Source organism: Sus scrofa, chromosome 11, assembly GCF_000003025.6.
Source record: "Sus scrofa isolate TJ Tabasco breed Duroc chromosome 11, Sscrofa11.1, whole genome shotgun sequence".
Lineage (NCBI taxonomy): Eukaryota > Metazoa > Chordata > Mammalia > Artiodactyla > Suidae > Sus > Sus scrofa.
Window position 1 is genome coordinate 77,485,341 of NC_010453.5, and position 16,889 is coordinate 77,502,229.

The 16,889-nt window shown below is 59.5% G+C and overlaps 1 protein-coding gene across 13 annotated transcripts in view; it reads left to right on the forward strand.

Moving 5' to 3' along the window:
- The window catches only part of ARHGEF7 (Rho guanine nucleotide exchange factor 7), a 103,650-nt gene that overhangs the window by 57,989 nt on the left and 28,772 nt on the right, over positions 1 to 16,889 (forward strand). For 12 of the 13 annotated variants that reach the window (XM_021065922.1, XM_021065925.1, XM_021065924.1 and 9 more), the window contains 3 exons: positions 3,812 to 3,900; positions 13,276 to 13,370; positions 13,602 to 13,697. In XM_021065922.1, the coding sequence (XP_020921581.1) occupies positions 3,812 to 3,900; positions 13,276 to 13,370; positions 13,602 to 13,697 (280 nt within the window). Of the gene's footprint in view, positions 1 to 3,811; positions 3,901 to 10,798; positions 10,988 to 13,275; positions 13,371 to 13,601; positions 13,698 to 16,889 lie in introns of those variants that run through there. The other variant, XM_021065932.1, reaches the window with a different exon arrangement.

Below are 16,889 nucleotides of genomic sequence, written 5' to 3' on the forward strand. Positions count from 1 at the left end.
CCAGGCTAGGGGTCCAGTCGGAGCTGTAGCCGCCGGCCTCCACCAGAGCCACAGCAACGCGGGATCTGAGGCTGAGTCTGCGACCTACACCACAGCTCACGGCAGCGCTGGCTCCTCAACCCACTGAACGAGGCCAGGGATCGAACCTGCGTCCTCATGGATACTAGTCGGGTTCGTTAACCACTGAGCCACGACGGGAACGCCCCAGCACTAGTATTCTGAATTGCATCGCTTTCCTCTGTTTTTTTGCAACGATGTGACATTGTCTTACTGACGTAAGCATGGATTTCAGAGGCTTATCTCATTCTCAGAGAGGCAGTGGTCCTTGGCACGGCTTTCATTTCTGCTCAGGTGGGATCTGTACCTGTGGACGTGAACGTTCCCCCTAAAACCCCGGCTCTGGATGTGAAAGTTGTGTCACACCCGCCACACGGCCTCTGTGGAGTGTGCGCGCCATCCTGCGTGGCGTCGCTTGGGGCAGTGACCGGCTTCCCAACACGCGTGTCAGCGGTCCCCACTCCATGCAGTGACGCGAATGTATGGACAGGAGGCTGGGGCGGAGACGGCGGCTTTCACAGTGCGGTTGTGGCGTCCCCCCCCCTTCTCCCGCCCTCCTTCTCTCCCTCCCTCCTCTCCCTCCCTCCCTCTCTCCCTCCCTCCTCTCTCCCTCTCTGTCCCTCCCTCCCTCTCCCTCCCTCCCTCTCCCCCTCCCTCCCTCGCTCCCTCTCCCTCCCTCTCTCCCCCTCTCCCTCTCTCTCCCCCTCCCTCCCTCTCTCTCTCTCCCTCTCTCTCTCCCTCTCTCTCCCCTCCCTCCCTCTCCCTCCCTCTCTCCCTCTCTCTCTCTTTCTCTCTCTCCTTCTCCCGCCCTCCTTCTCCCCCTCTCTGTCCCTCCCTCCCTCTCCCTTTCTCTCTCTCTCTCTCCCTCTCCCTCCCTCTCTCTCTCTCTCTCTCCCTCTCTCCCTCCCTCCCTCCCTCTCCTCCCCCTCGAATTTGTCTTCACGTGGGGCTTGGCTAAGGCTGCCCAAGGCCAGCGTCCTGCAGGGGAGGCGGGTGGCCGAGGGCGGGAGGGCGGGGGTGTGGAAGGGGCCGCCTGCGACCTGCCTCCTGTCGTCTCTTGAGGGGCAGGTGCTCTTGGGGTGCCGTCTCTCCACTTCCACTTCCACCTGGAGAGGGTGGCGAGGAGGGGGCGGGGCCCCGGGCGAGGCCGCAGGTGCTTCAGGCCTGGGACGAGGGTGTTGGTGGACTTGCTGTGAGACGCTTCCAGAAAGGAAGAAGGGGTGTAGGAGCACCTCAGCGTCGGCAGCTGCTGCGGCTGAGTAAGAGCGTGGGGGTGGGGGTGTTGTGTCTGCTCGTATATGTACATCCATGACTGTCTCTAGGACGGTTATGGGTAAAACAGGGGCGGGAGGGACGGGGGTAACATGTGCAGACAAAGGCTCAGGAGTGGGAACAATTTCAAAGTGTCGCTTGACGGGAAGCCGTTTAACTGACTATGGAAACCTGATAGGAAGGTGCACTGGGGACCGGGGACCGGGGACCGTGGGCCTGAGCCCTGCAGAGAGCAGGCGGGAGGTGACCAGTGCTGGGCGTCACAGGCTGGGGACAGCGGGAACCGGACAGGGGAGTGGGGGTGGCGGTGGGCTCTGTGCCCAGGGCGGAGCAGCACGGAAGGCACCAGGCCACAGGGTCGGTGTGGGCTCCACGGGGTCAGTGCGGCACAGCATGGTGGCAGGGCGGCCAGGGGACACACAGCAGGGCTGGGACGCTCTTTGACAGAACCGGACAACAATGAGTGACAAGAGCTCTTGCTGTTCCCAAAAGAGGTGGGAGAAAACCTGTGACCGTTGAATCGGGAAGTTGCCGGTTCGGGGTTGCTTTTGCCTCCCGAGCTGCCGAGGCACCGCCCTGTGTGTGCGTGTGCGTGTGTGTGCATGTGTGCGTGTGTGCATGTGTGCGTGTGTGCATGTGTGCGTGTGCGCACGTGCATGTGTGTGTGTGCACGCTGGGGTGGGGAGGGGCGGGCTCTGATGTGTGGACTTGGTGCGCTGCTTTCGTCCAGGCCACAGAGCTCGTCATTTCTGGAAAGGGACGTGGTCCGCCCGCTGCCTTTGTTTCTCCCGAATGTCCCGTCGGGCTGCCCCGCTGTGGCTCTCAGTCCCCGTTCCGCTGCTGCCCTGGGCCGCCCTCCCTGGAGTCCACCCCGCAGTCCTCCCGGTCCCTGCGCTGCCACCGGACACCTGAGCCTGTCCACCGAGAGCTTCACTTTGTGACTGTGGTTGGCCGTCCTAGAGGCGGTTGCCCTCTTCCAAGGGCCCTGCTGCTGGTGTCTGTGTTCTCATTACAGGCCCAGTGTCTCTCTAGGCACCTGGAGCCCCTGGGACCACATCTCGGGGGCTGAGGCTGTCCTTTCCCCACCGTGGGTCCGGCCCCTCCTGTGTTTTCTCTTTACACCGTCTTGGTGGTTCAGCTCCTCATGCCTTAGGTTTTATGACTTGTTCTTGGGGCGATGGTCGTTTGGTGGGTACCTCTGCCCTGGGGTTGAGAAGTATTCCTACGGAGAGGGGTGACATTGGCTTCCTCAGGGCTCCCAGAGAGCTTTCTCGCCCACGGCAGATGGGGGGCGGGGGGGTGGCCTTCAGGCTAGGGCTTGGCTACTCACGGGCCACGTCCCCATCCTTGAGTGGCCAGCATACCTCCCCATCCTTGAGTGGCCAGCTTCTCTGGGCTGGTGGACAGAGGTCAGTAGACTTCTTTTTGCAGCCCTGTAGGTCACCAGGAGCCCTGGGCTGCCTTGTGCTGCACTGGTGGCGGCTCCCAGTGCCCCCAGCACTAAGTGCATCTCCTTTACTTTGTGTGCTGGGGGGTGGGAGGGGGGTGGGGGTGGGTCCTTTAGATCTCTGAGGTTAAACGCTTTTTAATGTTTACTGCAAGACAAGGGGACATCCCTTATCCGCAGGCTCAAAAGATGCTCTGTTCCATCCTCACCGTGTCCCCACCTCATCGCAGGGAGTGGCATCTATTTTTAGCTGTTGGATGGGCCAGAGAGTGTCTTGTTTTTCTTAGGATGCTAGGAAGGCTGAGTATTTTCTAATGCCTTGCCTGTTCATTTCCTTTGTTGGGAATGGTCATGGCTTCACCTGTGTGATGCTGTGTCAATACTGCAAAGCTTTTTTTGGTAGAAGCGCTAGAGGCGCAGAGCCCAGGAGTCCTGTGGTTCTGGTTGCCCTACACCACTGCTGGTGACTGTTCCTGGAGCCTGGACCTGAGGCAGACACACCCACCCCCCAGGACCAAAGACAGACAGACGCACCCACCCCCCAGGACCAAAGACAGACAGTTTTCTTCTGTTGTTGCTCTGCTTGGGATGACTTGTCCTCTCCCGTGGCTGTCCCTTGAGCCAGACCCTATTTGTTTAGAGGGCCTTTCCTTCTGAGTGCGCTGGAGCTGTCCATACAGTCCGGACTGTGGCTCTTGATGTCTTAATGTTGTTCTGTGTCTGCCAGTGTTTTCTCGGATTCTGTTGTCATTTTTCACGCATGCTGCACGCCAGAGCTGTACGTGTCGCTTACAGATGAGGGGGATGGGTCGCAGGTTTTCAGCCGCAGCTGGAGGAGTGGCCGGGGAGGCGGCTGGAGGGCCTCTGCTCCCAGGGGGCTGACATGGTGGGGGGGGGCTCGGCCGCCTTCTGGCCGCAGGCTTCGTCCTGCCGCCTCGGGGTGGTGGCTGAATTGGGGGCCAGAGCCGGGGCCGTGCGGGGCCGCCTCGGCTGTCCCTCGGATGGTGCCGTAAACTGCCTTACGTCTTGTTTCAGAAAAGCCCGTGTCACCCAAGTCGGGAACCTTGAAGAGCCCGCCCAAAGGATTCGACACGACTGCCATTAACAAAAGCTATTACAACGTGGTGAGTAGCCACCCAGCAGTGTTCCTGGAGAAGCGCTGTCCTCTGAGCGTCTGCGGGGCTCAGCGCTGCCTAGCTCGACGGCCCCTCGGAGGGCTCCCGCCCCTCACCCGCCCCGTGCCAGGATCACCAGTGACGTCCCGCTGCGTTTTCTCCGGCTTTCTGTGCATTTTGTAGCGTTCTTTTGTTTCTGTATGGATGTGTGGAACGGTCCCCGTTCTTGTCGCGCTCCTTGCTGGTGCCGTCATTTTCCCGAACAGTTTCGAGCCTTCGCCACGAGGCTTTAAAAGGTGCGTGATGGGGTGCAGAGGCGTCGTGTGCCTCCGAGGCTCTCACCCCCACGTGTGGCATTTCCTGCTCATTTGTGATCCAGCGCCGTCTTCCCGGGTTGGGCCGTACCTACCAGGGCGGGAAGGGGAGGAGAGCGCCCCAGGAGCCCCGGGACTCGGGCGCTTGGAAAGCGCAGCCGTTTGTGAGCTTCGAAGTGCCTGAGGCTTTAAACGCCATCGATGGGTCGCTGACCCAGGCCTCCCGTGTCTCACAACCGAGTGCGCTGGAAGCAGGAGAGGGCCCCTCCCCGGGGGAGGGGGGGGCTGTCAGGCCTGATGCTTCCTCAGCCGCCTGCCGAGGGCACTCTTGGTCCTTTGCTCACCCTCGATGGTTTTAATCTTCGGAGTCCGTGAGACCTTTGGAGTTTTGAGGAAAACTAGCCGCTGATGAGTGCTTCTTCGCGGCAGCCCTCGTGTCCTGAGCGTTTCATTTTCGGTGCTTTTCTCAGGAGGCAGTGCAGGGTCGCGGTGGCCCGGGTGAGGCGTCGGCCCAGGGGCCTGGGCTGTGCTCGGCCCCTCAGCACGGACCCTGCGTGTGTCCCCAGCCTCACGGAGCAGCTGGGCCTCGGATGTTCATCCATTTCCCAAGGGCCCGTGGGGAGCTCGCTCTGGCAGCAGTGGTGGGGGGGCAGACCCCGCCTTGTCCCGTAGGTGGTTTCTCTGTGACCGCCTGCTCTCTGCGGCTCGCTTCTCTTCTGCCCCCCGGTCCCCGAGCGTCAGGCAGTCCCTTCCTCCCTCTGCCTCGTCCGGACTTGGGCTTCCGCTGGAGCACAGCCTGACCCCGAGGGCTTGGGGGCACTGCCTTGCCTGCCGAGCTGGCTCTCCACACCTCCTCCTGCCAGTCTTGTCGGGTGTTGGTTTCCAGGTCATGGCCCTGCCTTAGGACACGTGTGCTTTTTGGTCCCTAAAACACGTGTCGCGCGTGGTTTTCTGCCGTAGCCGCAGAAGGGGCAGTCAGAGTCCCTGTGCGTCTTCAGGGTTTCACAGCAGGAAAGCGTACCTCGCGGAGCTGCCTCTCCCCGCGTCCCTGCGTGGGCCACGGGTTTCTTTCCTGAGGGCGGCGGAGCTCCGGGGCCGAGTGGAGCAGCCTCAGTCCGGGGGACGTCCCCAGGGGGCCTTGCCTTCCGTGAGTTTGTGTCTCAGCACTTGGGTCAGAGGAAACAAGTTGGAGGCGGCAGCTCTGCTCCAGCCCCCGGGGTCCTGCGCACGCCGGGTGTTTGGCGACCCCGGGTAACGGGGTAACGTGCTTTCCGGGACGTCCTGGCGGGCGGTTCACTTACCTGTAAGCCTCTTCCCAGGGAAAGGGTTCCTCTCGAGAGCTCCTTCTCTAACGGCTCCTGCCGGAGAGGGTCCCACGTGCTTTTCTCTGAAGTTCCGTCAGCACGAAGGGCAAGCGTCCTGGCTTCCAAATTGCTTCCAAATCGCTGCGTGCCCAAAGCTCTGCCAGCAGGGAGCGCGTGGTGCGTTATTGGTGCTGCGCGCAGCAGTTTAGAGAATTCACGGACACCTCCTCGTGTGCACGCTCGTCTTGCCGGAAGAAAACCGGCGAGTGACGAAGCCAGGAGCCAGGTTCAGCTTCCCTGGATTCCGTGTTTAGAATTGTCCCGGGAGGTGAGGTGCGGGTTACAGCACACGTCGCCGAAGAAGAGAGGAGAGATGCCGGGTTAGACGCCTCCCCCGTCCTCGTGTCGTTTTGTTCCCCCAGGGACCTGCCGAAGCACGAACCATGTAGCCCCCCTGAGAGACAGGGACGCTCCCCAGGAGGTGAGAGCGGTGTGGGCTGCTGTTGCAGGACAGCGACACCGAAGACCCGGTCTCCGCCCGGGGCCACTGGCGAGCACGGGCGAGGGGCCTCGTCGGGGGACAGGCATGCCTGGGGGCGCTCTGGTGTGACGGCCGAGACAGGGCAGAAACACGGGGGCTACGAGGTGGTTCCTCCTGACCTGTGGCCGTCCTTGGGGCGACCTGGGCTGCCCCCCGTGCACGTGCTGCAGGCGGCGGGGTCCCGCGGGTCCCTGTCCAGTTTGTCTTTCCGTCCTAGGCAGCGAGTGATCCCCACTGACCTTCGGGTGTTTGCTGCTGGTCGCTCTGGCTCGGGTCGGATCGGGCCCCTCCCATGACGTTTCCTTTGTGTCGCGTCTTTCAGGCCCTGATCTCGCGGGGTTGTTCACATGGTCAGAGGCAGGCTGTGCCTGAGTGGTTGTTCTTTGCTTTCCATTAGCTCTGTAGCGTCCTTTCCTTCAGCTCTTTGGACATTTTTTCAGAAGACTGATCGTTTTAGAGCAGCTTTAAGTCTGCAGTACACGGAGAGGGGGCTAGATTCCCGCCCACGCCAGCCTCCGCCGTCCCCAGCGTCACTCACCAGATGGGGCAGTTCAGGAAGGAGGAACCTGCACGGACACGTCCCGGTCCTCCCCGGTCCTCCGTGTGCTGGAGCACTCACTCCGGCTACGCGCCGCCGCGGGCCGAGCCTCAGGCGCCGGGAGCGTGTCCCTGACTGTCGCGTCCGTGGTCTCCTGTTCCTGCAAGTCCCGTGCGCGTCTGTTGGCTCCTCCCCGCACCCCGAGAAGCCTCATCTTTTTTACTGTCCCAGAGGTGGGGTCTTAGAGATTGGAGGCGTTTCTCTGGGATTTACTCTGGGCGCCTACTTCAGCGCCAAGAGGTAAGTTTCCCAATGTTGGGGTCCCCCATGACTGTGTCCCCCGGGGTTTTACCTCTGGGACTGGTCTGCTCGAGCCTCCTGCCTGTCACCGGTCACGGCGCAGGTCTCCCTACCCCAGCGTCTCTGCTCCGGGCACTGTGACCCCTGGGTCGTCGTCTCTCCCACCTTGGAGGCAGTGGCCTCAGTCTGTCGGGCTGGAGTGGCTGCTTCCTGCCCCTCACGCGGCGGACCGGGAACTGCGGGTCCCTCGCGGAAGCCTGCACCGGGCGGGCGCGGGTCGCCTTGGCTCCCAGGGAGTCCCCTCCTCCTCGAGCGTGGGTCTCCTGTTCTTGGCTCCTCGTGTAGCTCGTACCTGGTCACTGAGAACTGGGCGTGTTACAGGATGATCAGCGCCCCGGATTCGGAGCTCTCCTCCCCCTGGGTGTGTTGTTGTGCCTTGTTTGGGGACTGACTAACCCTGCCCTTGCCCGCCCGCCCCCCGCTGATGAGCAGCGCCCTTCTTCTCACGTCTGGGCCGCAGAGTCTGGGGCTGAGCCAGCGGCGGCGCTTGCGCGTGTGGGCTTCACGCTGCCCAGGGACCTGTGAGTGCTTGGGTAGTGCACTGAGGCGGGAGAGCTTCTTAAAGCTTAAAAGCAATGAGTAAAAACAAAGGCATCCATCAAAATTGGTGAGGCTCTGTACAAGTTTAGTAAATTCTGCCTTCAAACAGTAGAAACCGGTTAATGGGAACATTAGTTGCGTTGCAAGACACGTGACAGCACCCCGTCATCCTGACATGCACGCCAAGATCAGGGAAGCGGCAGGGATGCGAGTTCAGGGAACAGGAAGTGTGCGGCCGGCCGGCAGTGCCCTGGCTGGGCGAGGCGAACGGAAGCGGGGCGTTCTCTGCTCTGGGGCTGGTGGTCTGAGGTCCGGGTACCGGCGGGGTCGGGCTTTCTGTGAGGTCTCTCTTCCTGGTTTCTGGCGGGCTCCCTTCTGTCGGCTCCTTACCTGGACACGTGGACAGGGTGGGCTCTGGGCTCTTCACCCCTCGTGCTCGTGACCGCCGGAAGGGCCCCCTCCAGACAGCTCCTCGGGGGATTTCGGCTTCAGCATAGGCGTTTGGGGAGGATAGCTTCAGTCCCCAGCACTCTCACAAAAGTACCGTAATTTACCGTAACCACTTAGCAGTGTGGTACGTATGCAGCAGGCAGACTTAGAGACAGAGCGTCTTGAGTTCTTTACGATGGAAAAATGTCATCCATATAGGGCTTCTCAAAAGCGACATGGCAGCTGTTTATGGAATTTGGGGAACACTCAAACCCTTCAATCTAGTAATTGTACTTCTTGAAATCCACGCCAGGAAAACTACCTGAAATGTATTCAGAGGTGTTTGTGCCTTCAGACATAGAGGCTTTATTATAGAGCAGTACATTGCAAGCAACCTCAATATGTAGCAGAACAGAAATGGTTAAGACACCAGTGGTCCATTTGTTTGTAATTTCTAAAGATGCACGTGAGCTTTAAAAAGCATCAATTTTATGTTTTCATCTCAGGTGCAGTAAGCGCAAGGTGTGTGATTTGATTATGTAGAGGTGTTGGCATAGGAGGTAGAAGGGCGTGAGCCAGGGTGGTTTTCTGTGGAGCGGCAGTGTTTCATTGCTGGATCAGGCAGGTGGGAGAGACATGGGGGGCGGCGTCGGGACCCGAGTCTGGACTGTGTCCGCTGGGGAGGGAGGACCCCACCACTGTGCCGGAAGGGTCGAGTGGTTTTGTGACAAAGCCAGCCAGCACCGTGGACTTCGCAGTCGCAGTGTTTTTAGCCTTCGGTCCGTGAATGGTCAGCAGTGCCCTTCCTCAGGTGAGGGGGTCGGGGTCGGGCTTGGTGGGGCGTGCCTGGCGGAAGCCCCCTAGCTGCCTGCACAGTCACGTCTTCGTAAAATGACATGGGCGATGCTGGCCTTGGCCTTGTGTATTGGTAAGAGGACTAGCAGTTGGTCTTAAGGTGCCTGGTGAAGCGCTTGGCCCTTGAGAGGCTTTCCTGGTTTTTAGGAAGTTTTTGGGGTCTTAGGCCTCTCCGAGGTCACCGTACAGGCCTCCCGTTTGAGGAGTAACTACCGGGGCGAGCTGTAGTCACGGGCGACGGATCATGGGGTTGAAGGAAATGTGCTGTGACCCGTCTGTGCTGGGCAGATTTGACCTTGACAGAAATTAACTGCACCTACAGCAGACACCTTTCCTGCTGGAGGTTGGGGACGCCCGTCTCGAGTGGAATCCGGGGGCGCCCCCCCTCCCAGGAGGACGCGGTGTTTCCTCAGCCACCAGGAGAACAAGGTTTCTCCCCTGTGCTTCGGAAGGAGGTGGTCCCTGCTGCGCTGTCGGCACTTGTTGTGTGGGGGCAGCAGGTGGCGCTGTTTGCTTCCGCTCCCGAAGCGTGGAGAGGCAGGGTGGCTTTGTCTCCGAGCGACTGCCCGTGTGATTTCATAGGCCATCTAGTTGCAGGAGGTGTACAGGACACGTGCGTCTTTCCTGAAGCGCTGCAGCCAGTTTGCAGGGACCCCTCCCATGCCCCGGAGCACACCTGCGCTGTCTCTGCTCGGCTCCCTCTGCATGCTCAGCCAGAGAGGACCTGGGCCGGGTCCACCCTGACTCCGAGCCCTGGCTTGGCTCCTTTTCTCGCTGCTCCCTCTGCTTCTCTTGCCCAAATCCAGACCGCCCGGCCTTCCTGACACCTGCTGCCTCTGCCTGGGCCCCCGTGACGATCAGGCCCATGGCCTCGCGTGCCTGGCTGGGGCAGCTGTGCCCTCCTCTCCTGCACCCACCCACACGCATCCTGGCGGAGGGGGTCTGCTGGCCTCTCTGACAGATTCTGCTCCCACTGTTTTATACGGTTTCCTTGTGTCACAGTTTTCAGGTGGTCGCTTGCGGAGCCTCAGACCTAGAAATACGGTGACGACATGACGCCTTTTAAAAGGCGCAGTAGCATGAATGTTTACGTGGCTCCCCAAACCCTCTGAGAGTTACCGTTGCTAACTATGAAGAAGACGCAGAAACCGGGAGTAACCAACCCGACTAGTGTCCATGAAGGTGCGGGTTCGATTCCTGGGCTCACTCAGCGGGTTAAGGATCAAGTTGCGCCATGAGCTGTGGTGTAGGTGGCAGACATGGCTTGGATCCTGTGTTGCTGTGGCTGTGGTGTAGGCCGGCAGCTGCAGCTCTGATTCAGCCCCTAGCCTGGGAACCTCCATATGCCGTGGCTGTGGCCCTAAGAGGACCAAAACCAAACCAACAAACAAAGAATAGGCAGAAATCAACAAGCTAGTAAAATTGCCTCTGGGGGTGGGAGTGACACATGGCTTCTGGCCTCCGGCTCTGGGGGCAGCGGGCTGTCCTTCCTTTCTCTCCATCGTCTGGCAGTTTTTTCGTGGCTCGTGTCCTTCCTAGTATTTCTTGAAACCTTAGGTACTAAGACTGGGATGGGAGGGAACGTGTGATGGCTACGTTGCTGGTGGCTGGGGGTGAGGGGTTAGAGTAGCTCTGCCAGCTGTGAGTGTTTCCTGCCGTTTCTGAACCAGGCTTATGTTTTTGAAATTTGGTTTTTTGTGTTTCTAATGTATTACTGCATCTAGATCCAGTCTGCAAAAAACTTCTTAATGGTACTGCTTCTTATCTGTAAACTGGTTGTTTGCTTCTAAAGCACTGTCACTGCCATACAAAGTAGAACATGCGACACCCCCCAAAATTTGCAGAGGAAGTTGTGACCCGTGTAGGGCGAGCTGGGTGCCTGGCAACGAGGCCCGAGTCTCTGTGGTCTGCAGAGCCCTGAAGCCGTCCTTTGTTCGGCTCTGCTCTGGCGGCTGACAGTTCAGGGATTGTCTGTGTGGCTCGCCCGACGGCGTCCCCCTGTGTGGCACCATTGTCTGACTGTGCTTGGGCTCCACGCCTCATGCCTCGGGGAGAGCTGGTGCCGGCAGAGTGCGCCGGGCCGAGTCAGGGCGGCGCCTGTGGGCCGGCCACGCGGTTCCCGGGCCCCCGCTGTGGGATGGAGAGGCGGCCGCGCCCCAGGGCTCATGGGGTCCTGCAGCAGCCAGAGCGTGCGCACGTCTGGAAGCGGGGACAGGTGATGGCTGGGCAGGTGGGGGGATGTGTGGCCTCCTGGCACAGGGGACGGTGGCGCCAGCATGGCTTCGCTGGTCTTGGTCGTGGGTCTGGAAAAGCCGAGTGTAACTGGGACCAGCTGGGTGGGGTTACGAGAGACGCGGTTCAGCGTTGGCTCTGAGGTGACCTTGACCACTGATGGTTGAAACCTGCCAGCTTGGGAGACGCTCTGGGGCAGAGGCGTCCGCGGCCTTGTTTCCGGCACACTCGGTGGGGAGCCTTTGTGCCTGCGGGCTTGCCTGGCACCGCGGGCGGGCGAGGGGCTGCCACCCGCTCCTCCTGCTCCCACTCCCAGTCCCGAGGCTCCGCTTATGTCGCGCAGGAACCGTGCCTCTGTTTTACACAGTGGGCGAGAGGTTTTCAAGCATGTTGCAAGCAGTGCTGCAAGTGGTTCCTAATATTGGTGATGAAGACAGGAAATCATAGCATAATTTCATTGCGCCATTAAAAAGGACTTTCTGTGCGTCTGTGACAGATGTAATTTTCTTGCGTTCAGGGATCCGTTTTACTTGGCTCACTCATGTCCCTTCGAAGGGTAAGGGTGGCGGAAAGAGCAGTTCCCAGGGACGCGGTGGCCGGCGCTGGGCTGGGCCTTCCAGTCCCTTGACACCGGGGTGGGGAGGATTTCTTTGAAGGAAGCGTTGAAGTCGTAAGATCAGCACCCATGGCGCCCACAAAGGCGTGGAGTCGGGGCGGCCCTCCTCCCTCCCTGCCCGGCCTCCGTGAATAGGCCCATTGAGGGGCCAGGCCGCGGTTGAGAGAGACAGACCCCGATTCTCAGCATCCTGCGCAGTGGGGTGTGTGGGTTAGTGAGGCTGGCCGCCTCCAGAGTGCGGGGCCCAGCCTTGCGACAGCAGCAGCCGGCTGGCGGCTGGTCACGCCGAAAGCACGGTCACCTTAGTGATTGCGTTTTCTTAAGCGTTTAAACACATATTTTGATTATCAGACATCGAGGAGAGAAGACTGGGCGTTGTCGTGTGTCTTGACTCTGTCGTTTCTTCTGCGAGATGCGCGCAGGATGACGCGCTAGTTAGGAAGACAGTGCGTTTCCGGGCCCTCAGAGCACCTGCACATCACGCTTCCTGCCTAGAGCAGAGCCCGGCTCTGATAGAGTGGGCTGAGAAAGGCGGCTGAGGAGGGCGTTGGCCGCGCTCCCCCTTGGCCTGTAGCTGGAGAGGGCTGCAGGCGGGGTCCCATGAGGCTCACTTCCCGGAGCCCTTTGGTTTGGGAGGAGTTGCTCCCTGCACTCTTCTCCACCATCAGAGGAGCGTCTCTGGAGGTTGGAGCTGCTCCCGTGACGCGGGCGCTTGGCTCGGTGCTGGGCACGGGGTCAGCCCTGGTCCTTGGTTGGAGGCCCGCCTCCACCCAGGCTCTGCTGCTCCACCTGCAGCCCCCGCGCGGCCTCGCTCTTGGCGATTGCAGCTGGAAAGGCCAGCTGTTCTGCACTGGCTCTCTCAGGTTTTAGGAGCTGTGAACTGATTTGGGCTGTATTTGCTCTAGGGCATCGGGAGACGTTTTAAGTGTAAGGTTGATTTCTAACTCTTTTCCCAGCTTTAAAAACAACAGTGGCTGCTTAAAGCTTGTTTTATACTGGTAGACCTTTAATTTGTAATAATGGATGACCTGAGATGAGTAAGCTTCATGTTTTTTAGTTTAGTTGTTATACTTTTCACATGTCAAGATGCATCGGTTTTAAGGGTGCCGTCCAGTGCGCTTTGGCAAGCGTGTGTATCTGGGTGACGATTGCTCAGGTGACCATCCAGAGCGCGGCCGTTCCTCCTGCTCCTTCCCCGTTGTCGGCCTGCCCCCCACCCCGATTCGTGCCTTCATATATTTGTCTCCCTGTTCCTGGACTTGCAGACGGCTGGGCGGGGCTCCTTACAGTGAGCGGCTTCTCTTGCAGGGCGCAGCGTGGCGGGCACTTGTCTGTGTACCCTTGCCGTCGGCCTCTCAGTGTTCCCTTCTTTCCGCCTGCATATTCTTGGCCTTACATACGTGATGGTCGAGTTCGTTCCAGCCTCCTTCTAGGTATGCCTCCGTCAGCCGTGCTTGGCGCTCAGGTGAAGTCAGCTGTGGAGCCTTGCTAATAATTAGTACGTGGATTTAGTAATAATCCCTGGTCACGGGGACTGGCAGGAACGAACAAATTCGTATTACGTAAAAGCAACAACGTGGATTGAATCGCGGTGATGAACTTTCCAAAGCTTATACGTCTTAGTGTCAATAATACGTATTTATCATATATTGTAGGTGCTACAGAATATTTTGGAAACGGAAAATGAATATTCTAAAGAACTTCAGACCGTGCTTTCCGCTTATCTCCGGCCTCTGCAGACGAGTGAGAAGTAAGTTAGGGTCACTGGGTAAACTGGAGTAGCTGCCACCTTGGCTGGTGCTTGGATTTTCAGAGAACAGAGGCTGGGACACCGGCACAGGATTCAGCAGCAGTCTGCCGTAGACACAGGCAGCTAGTTTCTTAGGTGTGGACTTGAACCGGGCCCTGGGCGGGGAGGGGTGGGGCAGGGAATGTAGGTCAAACTGTTCCCTTGGTTTCACTGTTGTTCTTCTTGCTCTAGGTTAAGTTCAGCAAACATGTCGTATTTAATGGGCAACCTGGAAGAAATATGTTCTTTCCAGCAAATGCTTGTACAGTCTTTAGAAGAATGCACCAAGTAAGTAAGACGCTAAATGTTGCAACGTTCAGATTGATGTCAGTGGTTTTTAAAGGGTCAAGAGAGACGGACTCTTAGAATTCACAGTTTTGAAGTCGGCACCTAGGTAATCGTGGGTCTTTTAGGCTTATCACCTTTTATAGTAAAGCTGTGTTCCAGACTGTTTTGGTAGGAGGGCTCTACTGGCCTCCAGAGGAAGGAGAGGGGCCTTCCTCCAGTGGTGATTCTAAAGGCCAGGGGGCCGGGGGATGACGGGTGAGGAGCCCCTGGCAAGGGAGGAGGCAGGGCAGGCGGCAGGGCCTGGGTGCCTCACGTGCCGCCCTGTGCCGAGGGGAGCACATGCTGGGCTGTACCGACAGGGGCGCCTTCTGTCCCTTGTGTGTGTGTACTTGGTTTTTCTGACGTGGGTTTTAGGTCATTCAGAGCCAGAAACACCCAGTTTGCTCGGGGCCGCTCGTGCATTCTGTGCTGATTTATTCAGCACGTGCCGCACATGCTCGCTGGACAGACGTGAGCCCTGACCTCAGGGAGCGCAGAGTCCGGGGCAGGAGACGGATGGTTAAACCGCAGAGGTAATCACAGACCACCGTGTGGAGAGCTCTGAAGGAGAGCCGGGCACCGCGGGCAAGCGGGATTAGCCAGGCCGAGGCCGTGCCAGCCACTCCGCCGCTGCTGCCCCACGGTCGTGGTCACGCCCCAAGGGACTGCCCACTCCGCCGCCAGCCCCGCACGGCGGCCGCCTCTCCACGCTTCCACCCAGCTCGCCGGTGATTTGCTTTGCCTCAGAACTCAGACAAGTGGCTTTACTTGTGTTTGTGGGTTTGTTAAAGGGCCACAACTCGGGAGCAGGAGCCGGGGGGAGGGGCGTGGGGGAGGCCGTGTTGCTCCCTGCCCTCTTCCCCAGCACCTGCAGGGCTCCTGCAGCCCGGAAGCTCTGGCCCCCGCTGTTTGGGGTTTTGGGGAGGCCTCTTCCAGAGCTGGGCTTGATGGAACTAGAGGTCTCCCTGGAGGGCTGGGGAGGGAGGGCGGAGGTTCCAGCCCTGCCATCCTCTGGTCGGTTCCCCAGCCTCAGCTGCCGGGCGATGTTGCGGGTACTTAAAGGGGTGCCCTGTGGGTAACAGGAGACAGCCCTGTCACTTGAGAGGTCCACGGGTTTTAGGAGCTCTGTGCCAGGAGTGGGGATAAGATCAGGTGTGTCATTAGCTTCTATGGGAGGTGGCTCTTGACTGTGGCTGATGCCTCGGGACAGTGGCCTCGGGGCAGTGGGACGTCTCAGGCCGGGCCGGGCACCTGGTGGGGTGACTCCCAAAGCTCGGCCCCACGCTTCCTTTGTGGCAAGGACTGCCCCTCTGTGCGTGGTCTGGAGGAGGGGGCCGGTGGAAGCTGGAGAAATGGGCGTATTTTGTTACTGTTTTGTTACGGTTCTTTTCCATGTTTAAACAATACCAGTTGTCTTGCAAATCACTGAGCAGCAACCGTTTGGTAAAATGCTTTTGTGGAAGGTTAGTAAAGCGACTTCGCTTCACATCGAACGTCATTGTGGTTGGAGTTTCTGGAATCAAGCGTGCTCCCCAAGGTCTCTGCAGCTTGTGCCAGCCTTGCTCCCTGGGGAGTGGTTCAGCCTCTCTCATCACTTGCTTCTGCATCCATTCATCCACCCAGCCACCCATCTCTCCCTCCATCCACCCATCCACCCACCCCTCCCTCCCTCCACCCCTCCCTCCCTCCTTCCACCCATTCATCCACCTGTCCCTCCGTCCGTCCACCTGTCCCTCCCTCCATCCATCCCTCTACCCATCCATCCTCCCTCCAGTCTCCCCAGTGCACGGGTCACCCTGTGCCCAGAGTTCTTGTAGCTTGTGCACTTTTTCATGCATCCTTCTATCCTGAAAGGAGTTCTCTTTCTTGTGGTAGCGGCTATCCTGCCCTTGAGCTGATACTGTCCCGGCCCAGGCTGGCCTTGTCCTTCTTTTATCCTGCGTGGACCTCCTGACCTGGCCCTGACCTCTGGGTGGCCCTGAGTGTCCGTCTCTCTACCAGCCTCTTGTCCAAGCTCTGCTCAGAAACTTAGGGTGGTCCCTGGCTATTTGTGTTTGTTCACAGCTGTCTTGTATGGGCCACCTTATGAGGGAGAGCTGAGCTAGGAGGCCAGGACCTGAGCTGTGGGGGTCCCTCCCCTATGGGCCCCACCCCCCGTCTCTCTGCTCCTTCCCTCCTTGTGCCTCAGCTCAGAAAGCAGGCGTCTCGCTGCCCCTGGGGGCCGAGAAGCGACCCCCCCCAACGCTCCCCGTGGTTGCCTCCCTCTGCATCTTATAAAATCCAGGTGCCTTCTCTGTCTTATATTCAGTTTATTTTGTACGCGCTTCCCATTCTCCTGGAAGCTCGCAGTCACTTTTAAGTAGGACCATTTCTTGCTCTGTTTTCATCTATTCCCAGCGCCTGGGTAAGTGGGCGATGTTGGTTTGTTGAGTCAGTGACTGTTTATCCTGCCGGTACACAGAACCGTGACTCAGCCCCAAGGGCTGTTAAAACCCACTAGGGGCTCACGCTTGGCAGGAGGCTGCAGGCAGTGCAGGTGCCGGCTTCCTTCCGCTTCCGGCCAGAACAGGTGAGCTGAGCAGCAACTCGGTTAGAAGCGCATGCCTGTTGCGGGCTGATGGTCTTGGGCACCGAGGGCACTCGCCATGCAGGTGCCATTGGCAGCTGAGCGGCGCTCTGCCACCTGGGGCCTCTCCTGCTCTGGACTCGTCCTTTTCTCACTTAGCCATGACGGCGCCGAACCTGCCCTCTCTCCCTTCCCCACCACCTAATCCCCTCCAGTGCCCTCGACACAGGCAGTCACGGCATGTGACAGGAGAGGAAGTCTCTCTGGACCCTCCAGCTCTCCCTCCGCCCTGCGCGGGGTCCCGGGTCCCGGCTGCAGTTCTCCCGCCCCCAAGCTGACACCCGTCGCTCCCTCCTGGGCTCCAGGAACGTCCTGAGAGAGCAGGGCTTGGTGGTTCACCCTTAGGTGTGGCTCAGATGGGCACAGACTGGTGGGAAGTGCCAGGGCTCCGTGTTGTCCCAAGGTCCTGTGGCTGACTGCTCGATTCTGGACCTCTGAAGCCCTGTGCGCGTGCGCGGTTGGGGTCTCTGGTGCCCCTTGGGCGCGTTCCACGCGGAGACCGGACCTTCAGTCTGCCGAGTCGCGTG